The sequence below is a fragment of the Culex quinquefasciatus genome, chromosome 1 (assembly GCF_015732765.1).
Source record: "Culex quinquefasciatus strain JHB chromosome 1, VPISU_Cqui_1.0_pri_paternal, whole genome shotgun sequence".
Taxonomy (NCBI): domain Eukaryota; kingdom Metazoa; phylum Arthropoda; class Insecta; order Diptera; family Culicidae; genus Culex; species Culex quinquefasciatus.
In genome coordinates this window covers 31,211,006-31,231,797 of record NC_051861.1, presented here as the reverse complement: position 1 = coordinate 31,231,797, position 20,792 = coordinate 31,211,006, and the positions used below count along the sequence as shown (strand labels likewise).

Here is a 20,792-nt window from a genome sequence, read left to right as displayed (position 1 = left end):
TTCGGTCGAGCGGAAGTTTGCACAAAGCTAGCTGGAAGCCACGAGGCCAGAATGTTAATTGGCAGCAGTCGAGTTGTGCGAGAATCTGGGCGTCGTCGTCGGAAGAGTTTGAAATTTTTCTAGGATAATTAAGTTTTGGGGGGCGCGCATCAAAAATTTTGTTTCATGACTGTTGATTTAATTTTGACTGTGCAGAAGTTTTCCCGGAGAGCTGTCACATTTGCTTGGCGGTTGAGCGCTGTATCTTGCGAAAATCGAGTTATTGAATGATCCAATCGGGTTGTAAACTTATTCGACTTCATTATTGGTTTAATATTTTCTTATGCTCTTTCAAAATTTGAATGAAAAATTAACTTAATCCACCCATGTGGTTGATGCCATTCTCACTATTTACCAACAATGGGTAATATGAGTGGTTTGGACACATACTTCAGCTATTTTTTTAGATCCAGAGAAATAAGTACACAGATATAACTTAAGTGATAATAACTCGAAACAGGGTTGCCAGTTCTCCAATGTTTTGGACTCGTTGGAAAGTTCTTTTGATCACATAACCAACGATCTTTACATACATTTAAGTGAGATCCGGCTTCAAAAAAGTACATAAATATCACTTAAGTGGTAATAACTTGAGACAGGGTTGCCAGATCTTCAATGTTTTGAACTCGTTGGACAGGTCTTTCAATCACCTAACCAACAATGTGTTGGATGATGGATCTGGAAATCGTTTACATACATTTAAGTGAGATCCGGCTTCAAAAAAGTACATAAATATTACTTAAGTGGTCATAACTCGAGACAGGGTTGCCAGATATTCAATGTTGGGGACTCGTTTGAAAAGTCTTTCAATTACCTAACCAACAATGTGTTGGGTGATGGATCCAAACATTGTTTACATACATTTAAGTGAGATCCGACTTCAAAAAAGTACATAAATATCACTTAAGTGGTCATAACTCGAGACAGGGTTGCTAGATATTCAATGTTGTGGACTCGTTTGAAAATTCTTTCAATTACCTAACCAGCAATGTGTTGGGTGATGGTTTCAGACATTGTTTACATACATTTAAGTGAGATCCGCTTTCAAAAAAGTACATAACTCGAGACAGGGTTGTCAGATATTCAATGTTGTGGACTTTTTGAGGCTTAGAGTAAATGCGGCTATTTTGCACAGCAAAAAAAGTGTAAATTAGGAAGGTGTAAAGTTAGAAAGTTTGATATTATTATATTTTTTGAGATGATACCTCAATTCAGAGTGAATAAGTGGCATTTTATCGAAAAAGTAAATGTACACATATTTTATTATTATTAAAGATTTACTCAATACCTGATGCAATATTACCGTGATTTTTTTTACTGTGCATGGGACGTTAGTGTTTTATCAAGATCGAATGAATTTTGATCAAAATATTGCTGGTTGAAGATGCATTTCCAACTACTTGAATTCATTGGACATCTATTTAGCTTTGAAACTCAGAGTAAGTGCGTGTTTTATTTCAATTAACATTTACTTGAAATTTTCTGCGATATATTTCTTTGGAAAACAGCTATTTGTCAAACTTGATGTCATGTTTGAAGAATCAACATCGGTCAACATTTTGATTGAAAATAATGATAAATAATTACAATTTTAACAACATTTAACCAAGATTTCAACTTTCTATGTACTTTAAGCTTAAATTCGGTCGGGCGGTTGGTATTGTCAAACTTGACTAGACTATCGAATGTCATAAGACTCGCATTAGGGGAACTATACCCTTTCTCAGCCTATTTCTATTATCGGCCTTTGCTCATGAATTACAGCTTTCATAAAGTGTTTTTGGCTGTTCCAAAGTAATAAGTAGCTCAAATAAAAGTGAGCAAGCAACTCTCAATTGTTGATACATCTGAAAATGTTGTTTTAATAGTGAAAAACGGCAAAAGTGATTAGAATTGGTCGAACGGTTTTGAGTGATTAAAATGGGTATTTTTCCCCTATTCGCGAAAATTGTGAAAGTTCTATTTTTTATCTCTCCGCCGTGTATTGTCATTCATATAGGTTTTGTCTTTTTTTGGGAAATTTAAAGAGAATTTCTAAAATTTAAATTGTTTTTGTACATTTCTCGACATTTTTTTAATAAGGTCCTATAAACATGTGAATGACAATAGCTTATAGGACCTTTTTCAACAAAAAAAAAAATGATTTCTTGCTTTATTTTAAATCAAATTCATCTAAATATTTAAGGTTATGGTATGAAGGTAATTCAGGAGCAACATTTGAAAGGGGCGGTACGACATTGCTCTTACGGCATTTCATTACACGCGTTTAAATGGGACGAAATGCCGTAAGAGCAATGTCGTACCGCCCCTTTCAAATGTTGCTCCAGAATTGACACAAATATAATTCAATTTATGATTTCACTTACCAAAAGTTCACATCGCGTAAAAACTTCCTTCACATCCATCATAAATCCCCAATTCTGCACGGAGAAAAAGAGTTCCCTAAATCGTGAACACACGTTCATGAAAATGAGAACCACGAACAAAGGGGTTCCAAATTTCATGAACGCTTGTTCACGATTTTGGGAACTGTTTTTCTCCGTGTAGCAGGGGGACTCGCCATTCCTCCGAGATTCAGTCCAAGTTTCGCTGGTTGGAAATAATTCAAGGATTCAAGCTCGGCAAACACGCCCAACACCCCTTTCGTTCCCACAATCCTGCCCAACCGCGCGAATGGCTTACGAGATATGGTGGTGATGATAAATTTCCACAAATTTTCCCCCTCTGTAGGTGAACGCTAGCAAAACCATTATGTCAGTGTGTGTGTGCTAGCTGACGTTACATACGTCGTGAATGGGGGGAAATATTTCTGGATTCTCGAAAGGGGGTTGACTCTGCCGTAGAACGTCAATACGGCGATAATAATAGTTATAATGGTAATAATAATTCGTGGGCGGAGGCAGAAGTGATTGATTAGCTGACGTAGATTTGAATCTAATTAGATATGCCGGTAATTTGTGCAATTCTGGTTTGGTTGATGATTATTTGCGCACTTAGTGCTGATGATGTGTTGATGAAGCCTTAAGAACCGTGGCGTTCTGGAATGATTTGGTCCCGTTGAAGCAAACCAGCATGACCCTGTCCCTTGTAACTCCCGATCCAAACTAGGCTGCGTGATGTTGATCAATCGAGTGAGCGCGTGTGTGTTTGTCTTGGCATGTGTCCCCCCTTGGAACTGTGGAATTCATTTTCAAAAATTAACAAATTTTGTTTTACTTTCTTGCAAATGAATCTTCAACCAACTTGGCGTGTCGGAACCTCCTCCAGATTCTACGGGACATCCGACAGGGACTGCTGCAGCTCAGCCGAGATTCTAGAGGTAAGTGACGGAAATGTTGTGGAGACCTGGTTGGTACTGTGTAATTTTAGACTGTTTAGATAAATTTATTATTCATGGTGACCTAATCGGTGACTACACAATTACCACGCTCAATTTGCTGCCGAATCTATTGCAAACAAAGATACAGAGTATGATTACGTAATTGGGTTGACAAATTACTACGCACGGTAGATTGCCCCCATTGACTTTGAGTAAATGTCTCTAAATTGGACCAAGTCTCATTAAAAGGTCCAAACTGAACTCTTTGCATCTAACATATGACCAACCTTCTTCGACGCACAAACCCAAATTCTTGCAGGGAATTCCGTCCCAATCAAACCCGACATCCGGCCATCAGAGAGAAATGCGATTACCTACCCACTCTACCCAGTCGATGTCGGTTCTGCCAGCCCACCTGCACCTACTGGTGTCCTTGTTCTGGTTCCACCAAGTGGGTGCTCTCAAACAGGATTAGAAATCATCGATTCAATCAACATGGTGGCCTCCGGACTCGGGGATGGCAAAAACTTCAAAAAACGTCAAAAATCGACACATCCACATTTTCCATCCCTGAACCTTTCAAAAAAAGGACCCCAAAAGCGCTCGAAATTTCTGGTGTTGGCGGTATTTTTGCGACTGATTGCATCCAATCAAACAATTGCACAGCCGGGAATTCCCGTGTCAACTTCGACTCTACGACGAGTGTCTTGTGTGCGGGAAATGCAATCGACGCAAAAAGCGAAAAGTTCATTATGCGTCCCTTTGCGATTGTGGGGTGAATCTCGTTCTTGAAGAGCTCATGTCGTTATAAGACGGTGGGAAGTGCACTTTAAGAGTACAGTTTGGTAAGGAGAACTTGAATACTCCTCGAATACAACGTATTGGGTTCGGTTTGATCATTCAGACCTTCAGTGTCTCAAATTCACGTGGTTAGCTTCAGTGTGATGGACTGAAGTTCCCTGAGGATCTACCGACTCGAATTTTCGATGAAAATATCCCATACGGCTTGGTTGGTTCATCAGACCTTCAAAATCTGAAATTCAAGTCGGGTTGGAAGATCCATAAAATTTCAAATTTATGCGATTAGCTTCAGTGTAGTAATGTAAAGTCCGCTGAAGCTCTACCAACTGGAAAATTTAAAGTTGACATCACATTTTGATCGGTTGGATCATCCTGATCTGCAATATCTGAACTTCAAGTCGGTTACGAAGGTCCTAATATTCCAAAGTCAAGCGATAAGCTTCAGTGTACTAATGTTGATTGTGCTGAAGCTCTACCGACTCGAATTTTTGATGGAGTCATTCTATACGATTCGGTTGATCCATCAGACCTTCAATATCCAAACTCCAAAACGGTTTAGGGGGTTCAGAACACTTTAAATTCACGAGAATAGCTTCATTGTGATTGAGTGAAATTTACTGAGGCTCTGTCGACTAGAACATTCAATGGAGACATCCCATACGGCTTGGTTAGTTCATCAGACCTTCAATACCTGAACGACAAGACGATTTCAAAGGTCCGAAATGCTTCATTTTCAAGCGATTAGGTCGCTGAAGCTCTACGAACTCAAATATTCGATAAAGAGTTCGTATATTATTCAGTTGATCTAAAAGATCTTCAATATCGGAACTACAAGTCGGTTTGGATGGTCTGACATAATTCAAATTCAAGTGATAAGCTTTTATGTAAAGCAACTCTCTACGAAATCGGCCGATTTCGACCATTTTTATTTTTTGTATTTTTTGATTTGGCTCAAACTTTGTGGGGGCCTTCCGTATGACCAAATAAGCTATTTTGCGTCATTGGTTCACCCATACAAGTTGTTGAGGACTTTTGAGAAAAAAAAAACAGTTACACGGAAAAAAATTGCAGAAAAAAATTCACAAAAACTCAATTTCCCAAAATATGTATTTTTTTTTTATTTTCGAGATTTTTTAATATGTTTTAGAGGAAAATATCTGCAACTTTTGAGCCATAGAGAAACATGGTCAAAAAATCTGCCGCCGAGTTATGAATTTTTGAAAAATTAGTGATTTTTGGAAAAAAAATCGAAGTTTCATCTAAAAACAAGTTTAACATTATTTTTTTATGCAAAATTGAATTCACAATCGAAAAGTACTTAACAGATTTTTTTATGAAGGGCTCCGTTTTCAAGATATAGCCACCGAAAGTTTGATTTTAGCGAAATATTTGCAGTTTTTCAATTTTTAAATATAGTGACCATGAGTGACCATTTCTAAAAAAATTTTTTTTTGAAAAGTTCAGAATATTCTGAAAATTTTTAAATCAAGACTAACATTTTAAAAAGGCAAAACATTGAAAATTACGCCCATTAAAAATGCTAGTCTTGATTTAAAATTTTCAAAATATTTTTTTCGGAAAGATCGGGAAATTATACGAATATTTCATGCATTAACATTGAAAATCGGACCATTAGTTGCTGAGATATCGTCATAAGAAAATGGTGGGTTGTTTTGGTGAGATTTAGAAAACTTCAATTTTCGTGTTTCTTTTTCTTAAAGCGGCTCTATCTCTGCAACCCGAGGTCCAATCTACAATGTCTCTTAGACAATTTTATAATTTTCTGAACCCTTAAAAATTTTTTTTCAGAAGTGGGTCACTCATGGTCACTATTTATAAAAATCGAAAAACTGCAAATATTTTACTAAAATTAAACTTTCGGTGGCTATACCTTGAAAACGGAGCACTTTATCAAAAAATCGGCAAAACTCTTTTCAATTGCAAATTCAATTTAGCATTAAATAATAATGACAAACTTGTTTTTGCATAAAACTTCGATTTTTTCCAAAAATTACTATTTTTTCAAAAATGTATGACTTGGCGGCAGATTTTTGACCATGTTTTTCTATGGCTCAAAAGTTTCGGATTTTTGTCTTCTAAAAAATATCAAAAAATCTCGAAAAACAAAAAAATATCTTTTTTGGGAAATTAAGTTTTTGTGAAAAAAAAAGTTGAATAAAAAATCTGCAATTTTTTCCGTGTACCTATTTTTCTCAATAGTTCTCAACAATACCTACAACTTTGCCGAAGACACCAAATTGATCAGAAAATTCATTCAAAAGTTACAGATATTCGAATATTTACGTACCATTTTTGTATGGACAGCTGCCAAAATTGTATGGAGACTTGTATGGGTGAGCCAATGACATAAAATAGCTACTTTGGTCATAAGGAAGGCCCCCACAAAGTTTGAGCCAAATCAAAAAATACAAATAAAATCCATTTCCGGTTTTAGTAGAAAATTGCTCTGTAGTAAAGTGAAGTCCACTGAACCTCTCTACCCACTCGAATATTCGATGTAGTCTTTGAGTATAATACGGTTGATCTATAGGGTTTCCAAATCTAAACTACACAGTAAAAAAATTCTGGTTAAAATCGCATGCAAAAGCATGCACATCACCTTTGTGAGCAAAAGCATGTAATATTGTATGAGAAAACGTGTACACAATAAGCATGTACCGAAGAAAAAAAATCAGATCTGCTCACCCCAAAAATATCATCAATCCAGCGAGAGTCATATTCAGATTACCAAGTCCGCGCCCCAACCCACTCGGGTATTTCGCCGCTATGTGTATAGCTGAATCTTCACCGATGTAGCTGTAGGCTAACCAATAGATTGTATGCAGTTAACACAGTATACGACGTACGGAGAAGCTAGTGTTACATTGGCATAGATCCGTCTATTTTCACAGCGGTGAGATAGCCGAGCGGGTTGGGGCGCGGACTTGGTAATCTTAATATAACTCTCGCCGGATTGATGTTATTATTGGGGTAAACAGACCTGTTTTTTTCTTCGGTACATGCTTTTTGTGTACACATATTCTCATACAATATTACATGCTTTTGCTCACAAAGGTGATGTCATGCTTTTGCATGCGATTTTACCATCGGATTTTTTGCTGTGTACAAGTCGGTTTAGAAGGTCTGAAATGCGTCAAATTAAAGTGATTAACTTCAGTGTTGTATATTGAAGTTCGCTGAAGCTCAACTGATTTGAAGTTTTAGTAAAAATGTTTCATGCGACTGTGTTGATCTATAAGATCTTCAATAGCTGAACTCCAAGCTGTTTCGGAGCGCTCAATGCCCTTTAAATCCATGGCTTTACACTGAAATAAAAAAAAATAATACCAAATTCCTAAATTCTAGGAATTTTGGCTCTTTTCCTAATTTAATAATTGTGTTTTTTGGATTATTTAATAAGAAAAGGAGGCAAAATTCCTAGAATTCAGGAATTTGGTCCTTTTTTTATTTCAGTGTAGCTTCAGTGCAGTTTAATAGAGTTTCCTGAAGCCTTACCAATTAAAAATTTTACAAAAAAATGCAAATTTTTGGGTTGATCCATCTGATCTTCAATCTCTGTTCCATCGGCAACTTTAACTAATCTTCGTTTCCCCCCTTCCAGACGACACCTACATGTACGACGACGCGGTTACCAGCGTAATGCGGATGCCCCACCAGGGCCACTGGTACGACGAGCCGCCCTACGAGAGCGACCCGGACGACTTTCTGATGTCTGGCATGCGGCACGGAGGCGGCCCCTCGGCCACGATACAAGTAAGTCCCTACTCGGAAAATTTAGCAAAACTCCCAAAGTGAGCAAACTTCCCGCTTATTAGCCGGTCGCCTGCTGGAAGCTCCAAGAATTCCTAATTAAATTTCTGTTTGAAGCTCCTCCAAAAAAAAAAAAGACTTTCGTCGACTCAAAACAAACAAAAGAACAACAATGACGCGCGCGTTTCGGGGGGGAAATTGACTGACTTGGAACGGCGGAAATTTTCAACATCCAAGCCAAGTTCAACGGACCGCGTCGCACATTTTTGCGGCATCACGATTAAAAACCGGCTTAGCATCAGCTGCCGAATTCGTCACGTTCTGCCGGAAGGATTCCGGCGGCGGCACGGAAAGACGCAAACGGTGCCATAATGGCGGGTGCGCTATAAAACGAATTTGGACAGATAATGACCCACTCTAGTTTGACAGTTAGACCATATGGCGCGATTATGGCAACTGCCATAAAATATTCTACTGTAAATGTCTTGTTTAAAAAATTTCACAGGAAATTTTATTCCTTCGGTGAATCCGTCCACGAATTGCTCCTCTTCTTTTTTAGCAGCAGCAGCAGCAATTTAACGCTTTCAATTAATTTCGAACATTCCAAATTTAATGGAAAATTCCTGTACCAACCAAAAATGTTCGTCGGTCGGCAGAAACCAAGAGAGAGAGCGTCGATTAAGGACGACATTCGTGGGTGGAAAAGGGCATCGGTTGATTTCCGATGTATTTGTGGTGTGCCTTTTGCCAGAAAAAAAGCAGTGAAAGTAAAGTTGGCGTTTAATTCAAACTGTTTGGGAACTGTTTGGCGGAGGAGACCGAGCCAGACCGTCAATTCTCGGCGGCTATTGGGGCGTGAAAAATGGCGGCTGAGCAGCGACGACCGATCGATTTTTTGTTTTGATAATGTTTAGATTATATCGGAGTCTGGGTTGGCTTTCTTGGGAACGAGGAATGCTAACAATTTTAGCGATAATTAATTTGCGCTTTTGCTATACGTATCGTTGTTTTATAGCTTGATTCGAATAGCAGCTGATTTTTGATATTGGAGAAGTTAAACTCGACTGATTTTGTATCACAAAGAATTTTACGCATTTTTCATACTAGAGGTGGGCAAAACCACTCTTATTTAGAAGCCGCTCTTTTCCGCTCGCTCATTTTAAAAGAGCGGCTCTTTTGAACGGTTCTTTCGCTCTTTTTCAAAATGTTGATAACTACTTGGAACTAGGAAATTTTGACGTCGTCGCACCCGCCCATTTCGACGTACCGAGAAAAACGCGTTTTTATGTTTGACCTTGAATAAACAAAAACGAAAACACGCAATGTAAACAATAACAAACACGTTTTGCTTGGCTGACCATTATGTGCATTGTTCCGAAGTTTGGTTGGAGTTGGTTGCTGGAGTCCCGAGTTATAATTACAAATATTCTGACCTAAAATCCCTTTGGCCAGTTGTCGCACTTACATCAATTTTCAGGGAGTGACAAGTTAACACGACAAGATTGGAACTACTTTCATATGTAAAGTGAGAAAAATGCACGAAGTTTTTTTTTTCGGATTTCGTTGAATATCTCAGGATTGAAGTCGAATTTTGGGGATCTGTGAAGGTCAAAAGGTGAGGCATTGTGAGCTGCACAAAATGGCGTTCTCAACTCAATTTGGCCCAAAATGCACGTACGACAAGTTAGCACGACGGCGACGAAATGTTGGCACAAGTGCTATTAAGAGTCTTTCAAAATAAATTGATGAGGAAGTTGCAATAGGCCACTTCACCACCACTGAAACATGTCGCTTCAGCTCTCAAAAGTCAGGAAAAAGTCCCTCTTTAACTTGCATTTTTATCTTAAATTACTTGAAAGCGAACGCGGTGGGACAATTTCAAAAAAATGACAATGAAATAAAATTGAAAAAAAGACACAACACGGAAAGAAGGTTTATCGTGAATCTTACTAATTTTCGGTTAAAAACCCTAAAAAAATTGGTTGTTTTTCCAACCACGATTTTTTTTAGCTGGAAATCCTAAAAAAATTCCTGGATTTGACAGCTGGATCCAGGTCCTAAAAATGATAAATCTAGCTAAATTTTTAGTAAATTTTACTAATTTGCAAGCTGGAAAAATGCTGTCAGTCTCAAAAGCTGTATGTTTTGAGAAGGTCTGTTAGCTATTTTAGCTAGATTTTATGGTATTCTAGGAAGTTTTATAGTTAGCCCAGCGAGTTTTTAGGCTGTTTCAACCAGTTTTTGGACTCATTCTCAAAATTTTCCATTGATGGCTGCGAAGCCAGGTATTTTCACACATCTTTTTAGCTAGTTTAGCCAACTTTGCCACTATTCTTGGTAGGTGTTTTGGTTGGTATAGCTAATTTTTCCACTATTTCTACAAGTTTTCTTTCAAAAGCCTCCGTTTCTGCCTGCAAAGCACGCATTATTCACCCAGCCTTTTGGCTGATTTAGCTCGTTTCTTTTTGTTCTTGCTTCGTTTTCGGTAGGTCCAGCTAATTTTTCGACTGTTTCAACTGGTAATTTCGAAATCATTTTGAAAATCCCTTGCTGCCTGTAAAGTTGTTTTTATTTTCAAAAAGACTTTTGCTGGTGTAGCATGATTTTCCGCTATTCTTGGTACGTTTTTGGTAGTCCAGCAAGTTTTTGGATGTTTCAATAGTTTCCAGGCTTTTAAACTATGTTATAGTTGATCATCCTAATTGTACGGCTTTGTTGCGATATTCTATTGACAAATAAAAAAAAATGAAATACAGTAATACAAAAATACAAAAATACAAAAATACAAAAATACAAAAATACAAAAATACAAAAATACAAAAATACAAAATACAAAATACAAAAATACAAAAATACAAAAATACAAAAATACAAAAATACAAAAATACAAAAATACAAAAATACAAAAATACAAAAATACAAAATACAAAAATACAAAAATACAAAAATACAAAATACAAAAATACAAAAATACAAAAATACAAAAATACAAAATACAAAAATACAAAAATACAAAAATACAAAAATACAAAAATACAAAAATACAAAAATACAAAAATACAAAAATACAAAAACACAAAAATACAAAAATACAAAAATACAAAAATACAAAAATACAAAAATACAAAAATACAAAAATACAAAAATACAAAAATACAAAAATACAAAAATACAAAAATACATAAATACAAAAATACAAAAATACATAAATACAAAAATACAAAAATACAAAAATACAAAAATACAAAAATACAAAAAAACAAACAAAAATACAAAAAAAACTTACAAAAAGTTATTTTGGTTAAGATATAGTAAATTCATGTTAAATTTAAACTATGTTTTGCATTTAACAAAGTTTAAATATAACATCAAATTACTTTCACTTAAACAAAATAATTTTACTTTATCCAACTTAATTTAACTAAATTTAACTTTATGTAACATACTTTAACATAATTTAACTAAATTTAACTTAACTTGATTTAACTTAACTTAACCTAATTTAACTTAATTTAACTTAATTTAACTTAATTTAACTTAATTTAACTTAATTTAACTTAATTTAACTTAATTTAACATAATTTAACTTAATTTAACTTAATTTAACTGAATTAAACTTAACAAAATTTAATTTAACTTGATTCAACTTTATTTAGCTTGATTTAACTTTATTTGACTTTATTTAACTTTATTTAACTTAACTTAATTTATCTTAATTTAGCTAAATTTAACTTAATTCAACATAATTTAACTTAATTTAACTAAATTTTACTAAATTTTACTAAATTTAACTCAATTTAACTCAATTTAGCTTAATATAACTTAATGAAACTAAATTTAACTTGATTTAATTTAACTTAATCAAACTTATTTTAGCTGAATTAAAGTTAACTTAATTTAATTTAATTTAACTTAATTTAACTCAATTTAACTTAATTTAACTTAATTTATTTATTTTTATTTATTTATTTAATTCAACTTAATTTAACTTAATTCAATTGAATTTAACTTAATTTATTTTAGTTTTACCTAATTTAACTTAAATAAACTTATTTTAACTTAATTAAAGTTAACTTAACTTAATTAAACTCAATTTAACTGAATTTTTCCAAATAACTTTAAATTTAACTAAATTCTACCAAATTACATTAAATTTAACTGAATTCTGCCAAATGTAATAACATTTGAATAAATGTACTTACATTTACCTATATTCATCTACATTTACCTAAATTCAACTACATTTTTCTAAATATATCCATTTTCAACTTAATTAAGCTCAATTTAACTGATTTAATTTAATTTTACTTAATTAAACTTGATTGAAATTAATTTGACATATATTCACTGAATTTAACATCATTTCATCTCAATTTTACTTAATTTAACTTTATTTTACTTAATTTTACATAAATTTACTTTATTTTACTTAATTTTACTTAATTTTACATTATTTACTTAATTATACTTAGTTTTATTTAATTTTGCTTAATTTTACTTAATTTTGCTTAGTTCTACTTAATTTTGCTTAATTTTACTTAATTTTGCTAATTTTGTTTAATTTTACAAAATTTAACTTAACACAACTTAATTTAACCAAATTTGGGCAAATTCAACTAAATCACACAAAAAATAATTAATTTCAACTGAATGTATCTGAATTTAACTAAATTTTGCTTAATTTAACTATTTTTTTTAAATTCATCTTAATTCAACAAAATTTAATTGAACTTATCTAAACTTTACTTTATTTTACTTATTTAAACTAAATTTAATCAATTTTAACGAAATTTTACTAATTTCAACTAAATTTAACTAATTTTAACTAAATTGTATCAATTTAACTGATTTTAACTGAATTCTACATTTTTATTTAAATTTTACCAAATGTAACTTAATTTAAGTAACCTTAAATTGATTAAACTTAATTTCACTTAATTTAACTTAATTGAACTTAATTTAACTTCATTTCTAACAATATTTAACAATATTTATGGATGTGCTTAAAAGGCATTAGGCACCCTATTTGCTCGGAGCTGTCAAACATTGGCCAATCTATGTCTAGACATTCTGTACCCGCCGCCCCTCCAGGTGGACAGATGTCCATACAAAAAAGTATACTGTGGACAATCGCCAGCCTCCCCTTTCCCCTGCCAAAGTGTTCACGTGGTTTAGGGATGCTCCCACTTTATGTTGAGTACATGTTTTTACCTACGCATCATCCAAACAATAACGAGAGGCTCAACTTCTAACCACTTTCTCTCAACACAAAAAACTTCTCACCTTATCTACTGAAACTTACCTTCAGGTGCCGATCCGCAGAAAACCTTCCAGGCTTTTGATTTATTCACTCACACAACACATTCTATCACCTTTTGCACTTGCACTTGCACTCAAACTGCACACATAACCATCAAAAAACTTCGCGAACTGAGCGGCTCAAACAGGATCGAACACGATACAAGACGATGCTTTGTTTTGGTCTCGAACTGATGACCTGTCAAAAAATCCATGCTGCCAGTTCCAGCTAATTTTTTGGTAAAATTACGCAAAATTGTGCTGAAACACCATTATTTTTGGTAAAATCTCTCCTGTCATTTTGATTTGGGCTGTCAGTTTTGGAAAGCAAATCAGCAATCAGGGTTAGCTATTTCACCAATCACAGGTTGGTAAATTTAGCTGTAATTTTAGCTGATTCAACCAAAAAAATCACTGTTTTACCAATTTGAAGCCAGCTAATTTGAATTGTTAAATTTTGGATAGAACTCTTTTCCGTGAAGAAATGTTTTTTTTATCATGAACTGCGGCTCTTTTTTAGTGATCTATGGATCGCTCGCTCTTTTTTTGTTTACCTCTGGCTTATACTAAAACGAAAAGTTATTTATAATTTTATTTATTCATCAAATTCCCTTTTTTCGTGGGAATATGACATTTTCTAAATCATGTTGTTTTGTGTTTTCTTTTTTGATTCCAATGAAATTTTAATAATACTCTCTTAAACAATTTTTTTTACGTAATTTGCTGCTCCTACAAGTGGTCTAGTATGTTGTAGGTATACGGAATTAATGTAGACCGCAATGTATTCCATAAAAAAACGATTTTTTTAAGTTATTTATTTTTGGACGATGAAAATCTGAGCATATTTTTTCTGAATTTTGAAAAAAATATGGCATGGTTAGACAAAATATTGAAAGAAATAAGGTCGTAATTGGACAAAAGGCACAAGTAAAAAACTAAACAAAAAACATTGTTGTTAGTTTATCCACTGATATAAAACAAACTGTTCTTGATATTTGGAATATTTTTGAGGTTTTTTTTTCCTTCCTTTCATACAAACAAGCACAGTGTATTAAAATGTCTGACTTCTTAAATATTTTGCGAGTGATGTTTTTGTCCTTTCGATGTTTTGTCCTTTCGACCTTTTGTCATACATTTCGGTAAGACAGCAGGAAAATGCATAAAAATATGAATTAAACATTTTTGAATGAAAAATTTCAACTGGTGGCATAACCTCGAAAAGAGTGCTCTTGATTCAAATTTAGTTGAAGAACTTTTGGATTGCGTTTTCGAATAAGCATCTTTTTTTGCCTTCCTCACTGAGGTAAGGCTATAATCCTGCTCTAAAAATGAACTTCGTATAAAAACGTCGTAGACCCACCTTCATGTATACATATCGACTCAGAATCGAAAACTGAACAAATGTCTGTGTGTATGTGTGTGTATGTGTGTGTGTATGTGTGTGTGTATGTATGTATGTGACCAACAAACTAGCTCATGTTTCTCGGCACTGGCTGAACCGATTTGACCCGAACTTGTTGCATTCGACTTGGTTTAGAGTCCCATAGATCGAGTTTTATACAGATTGAAGTTTCGATAAGTAGTTCAAAAGTTATGTATAAAAATGTGTTTTCACATATATTTGGATCTCACTTAACTGTATGTAAACTATGTCCGGGTCTATCATCCGACCCATCGTTGGTTAGGTTATCAAAAGACCTTTCCAACGAGTGTAAAACATTGAAGATCTGGCAACCCTGTCTCGAGATATGGCCACTTAAGTGATATTGATGTACTTTTTTGAAGCCGGATCTCACTTAAATGTATGTAAACTATGTCCGAGTCCATCATCCGACCCATCGTTGGTTAGATTATCAAAAGACCTTTCCAACGAGTCTAAAACATTGAAGATCTGGCAACCCTGTCTCGAGATATGGCCCCTTAAGTGATATTGATGTACTTTTTTGAAGCCGGATCTCACTTAAATGTATGTAAACTATGTCCGAATCCACCATCCGACCTATTGTTGGTTAACTTATCAAAAGAACTTTCCAATGAGTCCAAATCATTGAAGATCTGGCAACCCTGTCTCGAGATATGGCCACTTAAGTGATATTGATGTACTTTTTTGAAGCCGGATCTCACTTAAATGTATGTAAACTATGTCCGGCTCCACTATCCGACCCAACGTTGGTTAGGTTATCAAAATACCTTTCCAACGAGTCTAAAACATTGAAGATCTGGCAACCCTGTCTCGAGATATGGCCTCTTAAGTGATATTGATGTACTTTTTTGAAGCCGGATCTCACTTAAATGTATGTAAACTATGTCCGGATCCTCTATACGACCTATTGCTGGTTAGGTTATCAAAAGACCTTTCCAACGAGTCTAAAACATTGAAGATCTGGAAACCCTGTCTCGAGATATGGCCTCTTAAGTGATATTGATGTACTTTTTTGAAGCCGGATCTCACTTAAATGTATGTAAACTATGTCCGGCTCCACTATCCGAGCCAACGTTGGTTAGGTTATCAAAATACCTTTCCAACGAGTCTAAAACATTAAAGAACTGGCAACCCTGTCTCGAGATATGGCCTCTTAAGTGATATTGATGTACTTTTTTGAAGCCGGATCTCACTTAAATGTATGTAAACTATGTCCGGCTCCACTATCCGACCCATTGTTGGTTAGGTTATCAAAAGACCTTTCCAACGAGTGCAAAACATTGAAGATCTGGCAACCCTGTCTCGAGATATGGCCACTTAAGTGATATTGATGAACTTTTTTGAAGCCGGATCTCACTTAAATGTATGTAAACTATGTCCAGGTCCATCATCCGACCCATTGTTGGTTAGGTTAGGTTATCAAAAGACCTTTCCAACGAGTGCAAAACATCGAAGATCTGGCAACCCTGTCTCGAGACATGGCCACTTAAGTGATATCGATGTACTTTTTGGAAGCCGGATCTAAAAAATTGATGAAACTTGTGTACAGCCATTGTTGTGAGGAAGGCTCCAACCACATAGGTGGATTAAGTTAGTTTTTTCTTTTCTTTTTATGTGAGTGGTTCTGGCCAAGTTCCTTCCAAACACTTCAAAAAGCACAACTGAGCAATTCCCTCCCAAAACCGGAAATGGATTTTATTTGTATTTTTTTATTTGGCTCAAACTTTGTGGAGACCTTCCCTATGACCAAAGAAGATATTTTGTGTCATTGCTTCACCCATACAAGTCTCCATACAATTTTGGCTGATGTCCATACAACAATGGTACGTAAATATTCAAACAGCTGTAACTTTTGAGTGAATTTTCTGATCAATTTGGTGTCTTCGGCAAAGTTTTAGGTTGTTGAGGACTATTAATAAAAATGGTACACGGAAAAAAATTGCAGATTTTTTAATCAACTTTTTTTTAACTAAAACTCAATTTCCCAAAATACGTAATTTTTGATTTTCGAGATTTTTTTTATATGTTTTAGCGGACAAAAACCCACAAATTTTGAGTCACAGAGAAACGTGGTCAAAAAATCTGCCGCCGAGTTATGAATTTTTGAATAAATAGTGATTCTTGAAAAAAATCACTCAAAAACAAATTTGACGTATTAAAAATTAAAAATGTATAGTTGAATTTCAAATCGTAAAGTACTTAACAGATTTTTTGATTAAGGGCTCTGTAGAGCGTCCAATTTCCCGGGGTTACAAATTTCCCGGGAAACGGGAAATTTTAATCCCTGGATTTCCCGGGAAATTTCAAATTTATTGAAAATTGTTGTGATCTTGGTTTTGATTAATATTATGCAACATTAATGGTTTTAATAAGTGTGAAGATCAATTGACAGCTTGACTGCATGTAAAAAATCCTTCAACTACAAGAAAATGTATTTTGGCACTTTTTGATGAGAAATTTTAAACTTGCCTCTGTGACCAGTTTATTGAAATTAAAAAAAATCATGCATAAATTATGTTTTCCATGACAAATACTGGTTTCAACTCTTGAACAAATGGTAAAGATTTGGAGTGTTGGTTTAACTCTAAACAAACCAATGTTTTCAAATATTTGGAGCAAGCTTTGAATATATTTTTGTATTTTTTGAGAACAAACAATAGAAAGTAATTATTCAATGATTTTTTGTGTTATTATGCAACATGATTTAAATTCAACGATAAGTTTACATCATTCTACAAAAAGTCTTCTATTTTTTAACATTTAACCCTCTAATACCTGTAGCTGCACCAGTGCTGCATAATTCTTTTACTTCAAATTTTAATTTCTTAAGTACTAGGTATTCAACCAATTGAATTAATTCTTTTTGCTCAAATTCGATTTTCATCTCATTTGATCATGGTAAAAAAAATGTATAAAAAATCTCAATTTTAATTTGGAGGTAAGGAGTTAATATTGTTTTGATGAAATAACATCAATCTTTTAAAAGCTTACCTCCCAAGTAACATTTTTTTCCAGGAGTTCTACAAGAGCTCTTCAAGATAGCTACAGCATAGCAGTTTGGACCGCGGTAGGATAAAACTCTCTTCAAGTACTCTTCCAAACTCCTGAAGAAGTTTTGAAGAGAATTTTATCCTACCGCGGTCCAAACTGCTATGCTGTAGCTATCTTGAAGAGTTCTTGTAGAACTCCTGGAACAAAATGTTACTTGGGCTAATTGTAGTAATTTAATACTCATTAAGCAAGATTTATTCCCAGCTGCTTCTAAAATTAATATTATCAGAAATAATTCTGATATTACAATTTCTGATAATCTGATTAATTATGTAAAACAAACAATTAATTTAACAAAATCATGTTAAGTTTGTTCATTTATTATTTTTTCAGAGCATTTTCAAATAATAGTTCCAAAAATTGAAGAATTTTTCCCGGGAAACGGGAAATATTTTTTTCGGGAAATCCCGGGAATTCCCGGGATTTTTTTCCCGGGACGGGAAATTGAACGCTCTAGGGCTCTGTTTTCAAGATATACCCACCGAAAGTTTGATTTTAGTGAAATATTTGAAGTTTTTCGATTTTAATAACAGTGACCATGAGTGACCATTTCTGAAAATATTTTTTTTAAGTTTAAAAAATTTGCTGTAAAATTATTTAAGAGACATTGAAGATTGCACCTCTGGCTCATGAGATACAGCGGTTTAAAGAAAAAGAAACAGGAAAATTGCAGTTTTCTAAGTCTCACCCAAACAACCCACCATTTTCTAATGTCGATATCTCAGCAACTAATGGTCCGATTTTCAATGTTAAAATCTGGAACATTCGTGAAATTTTCCGATTTTTTCGAAAACAATATTTTGAAAAATTTTAAATCAAGAAAAACATTTCAAAAGGGTCAAACATTCAATATTACGCCTTTTTGAAATGTTAGTCTTGATTTAAAAAAAATCTATTATTTTCGAAGAGATCGTAAATATTCACGAATGTTTCATATTTTAACATAGTATCGACATTAGAAAATTGTGGGTTGTTTGGGTGAGACTTCGAAAACTGCAATTTTCCTGTTTTGAAACCTTTGCATGGCAATATATCGTTTGGGGACCATCCATAAACCACGTGGACACTCTAGGGGGTTAAGCGATTGTCCATGCTCCATACAAAAAGATTTTTTTGTATGGACAATTGTCCACGAAGGGGGTTGAGATTCCCAAAAATGTGTCCACGTGGTTTATGGATGGTCCCTTGGGTATGGGTCGTATTAACAAAGTTCAAAAAAGCAAAGTATTGATAATTTTCTCAGCCTTTAAAAACATTTTTTTAAATGGGAAAACAAGTGCACTAATTTAAAAAAAAAATGATTAACTGAGACTATTTTTTAAAAAGTGGCAATAACACGAAAACGGTGCACTTTATCAAAATTTTACTTAGGTACTTTTTGATTGCAAATTCAATTTTACATCGAAAAATGAAGTTGAAATATTGTTGCGACCAGTATTTGAATGTTTTGAAAAAAGCAGTTTTCATTCAAAAATTCATAACTCGGTCGAAGACTTTTTGCCCAATCTAGAAATTCCTGAAAAGTTGTTTTTTATGTCCTCTAAAACATATCAGAAAATGACAAAAAAATAAAAATATTGTTGTTTAGCAAATCAGTGACAAAAAGTGAAATAAAAAATCATAAATCTTTTTTTACCGTGTAACATTTCTTTTCAGTGTAGTCTTTATCCATATTTACAACTTTGCCCGAGACACCAAATCGATCAAAAAATTCCTTCAAAAGATGCAGATTTTTGAATATTCATTAATCATTTTTGTATGGACAGCCGCCAAATTTGTATGGAAAGTTATATGGACAAACAAATGATGCAAAATGGCTTCTTTGGGCATACCGAAGGCACCAAAAAAGTTTCAGCCGGATTAAAAAATACAAAAAAATCGAATGACCGAAATCTCAGAGAATTGCTCATTTGTAAAATAAAGCTGTCTAAAATGTTTTCAAAACAGTCAACATTTTTCTCGATTTCGTTGCAAATGCTTTTAAAATCGATATCATTGTTGTTCAAAATCGAAAAAATGTTAACGATTTTCTTTCCGTGTATTTAACAAATTTTCTGCCAGAAAACGAGTTCAAGGTTCTTCATTATCTGCCAGTATCACGTTACGTGCTTAACCTTCCATCATTTGCCCAAACATGGTCCATCAGCATATTTTTTCCCCGAAATCAAAGCGCCGGAACCTGATCGTTCGTCCAACGATTGCTTCTGACGCAGACCCGGCTGCCCAACATCCTTCTAGCGCTGATGGCTTTAATCCGGTTTTCTGTACCGGTTAGCGCAAAGTCCTCTTTGGAGGGTGGAAATCGATGGAATTTTCGGACACCAGACGGGTTAAACAGTGAAGATAAAATGTTTTGAGAATGAGTTGAAGAAGATTCTCGTGTGGGAATAAAATGCAATTTAGACTCATTTCAAGAACCACCCAAATGTCTAATGATAGCCGCTGGGACCGGTCGCTGGTCTACTTTTGTCCTGAGTCCTGACGAGCCCAGCCGATGCCTTCGGGCTCTGCGGGGGATAAATCTCCCAAACAAATCCTAGAAGACATGAGGCTGAGACGACAGACTTAAAAAGGACCTTTTTTGGGATGTCGGACGCAACAAAAAAAAAAATCTTTGGAAGCTTTGGAAATACCCTCCGGAGCTGGTTTGTTGTTATTTTAGCCTTTTCTTCCACTGCCCATTTGGGTTGGGTGGTTTGTTTGTTGTCTGAAGGATTTGGGCTTAAAGAGGTAATTGCATTATTAAGAGGAATTTCCTTTGATTTTCTGGTCCATTTGGTCAGGGCTGGTAAGGTGGGTTTGGGTGGTATATTTATACTCGCTAACCAATTTTCTTCTTGTATTCTTTTTCTCTTTCCCAAAAAAAAACAAACTTAGGGTGGCCGCGTCTGCTACACCACGAACGGACGGGACGGCCAGGGCGTGATATCGCTCCGGTCCGCCGGGGACATCTCGATACCGCAGCGGGGGCCAGCGATCCGGCGGGGCCTGATCGTGCCCCAGCAACCTCCGAACCCACCGACCATCATCCCGCTCAAGCACGCGAGGTAAGTTTAGTTTGATGGGCGCTGCAATTTGGCTCATTATCGG

At 34.7% G+C, this 20,792-nt stretch overlaps 1 protein-coding gene across 4 annotated transcripts in view; it reads left to right on the top strand.

Moving 5' to 3' along the window:
• LOC6044798 (sterile alpha motif domain-containing protein 5) overlaps positions 1-20,792 on the top strand; it is a 403,066-nt gene that overhangs the window by 350,362 nt on the left and 31,912 nt on the right. For all 4 annotated transcript variants that reach the window (XM_038249684.1, XM_038249679.1, XM_038249675.1 and 1 more), the window contains 3 exons: positions 3,307-3,358; positions 7,782-7,933; positions 20,580-20,749. In XM_038249684.1, coding sequence (XP_038105612.1) covers positions 3,307-3,358; positions 7,782-7,933; positions 20,580-20,749 — 374 coding nt within the window. The remainder of the gene's footprint in view (positions 1-3,306; positions 3,359-7,781; positions 7,934-20,579; positions 20,750-20,792) is intronic.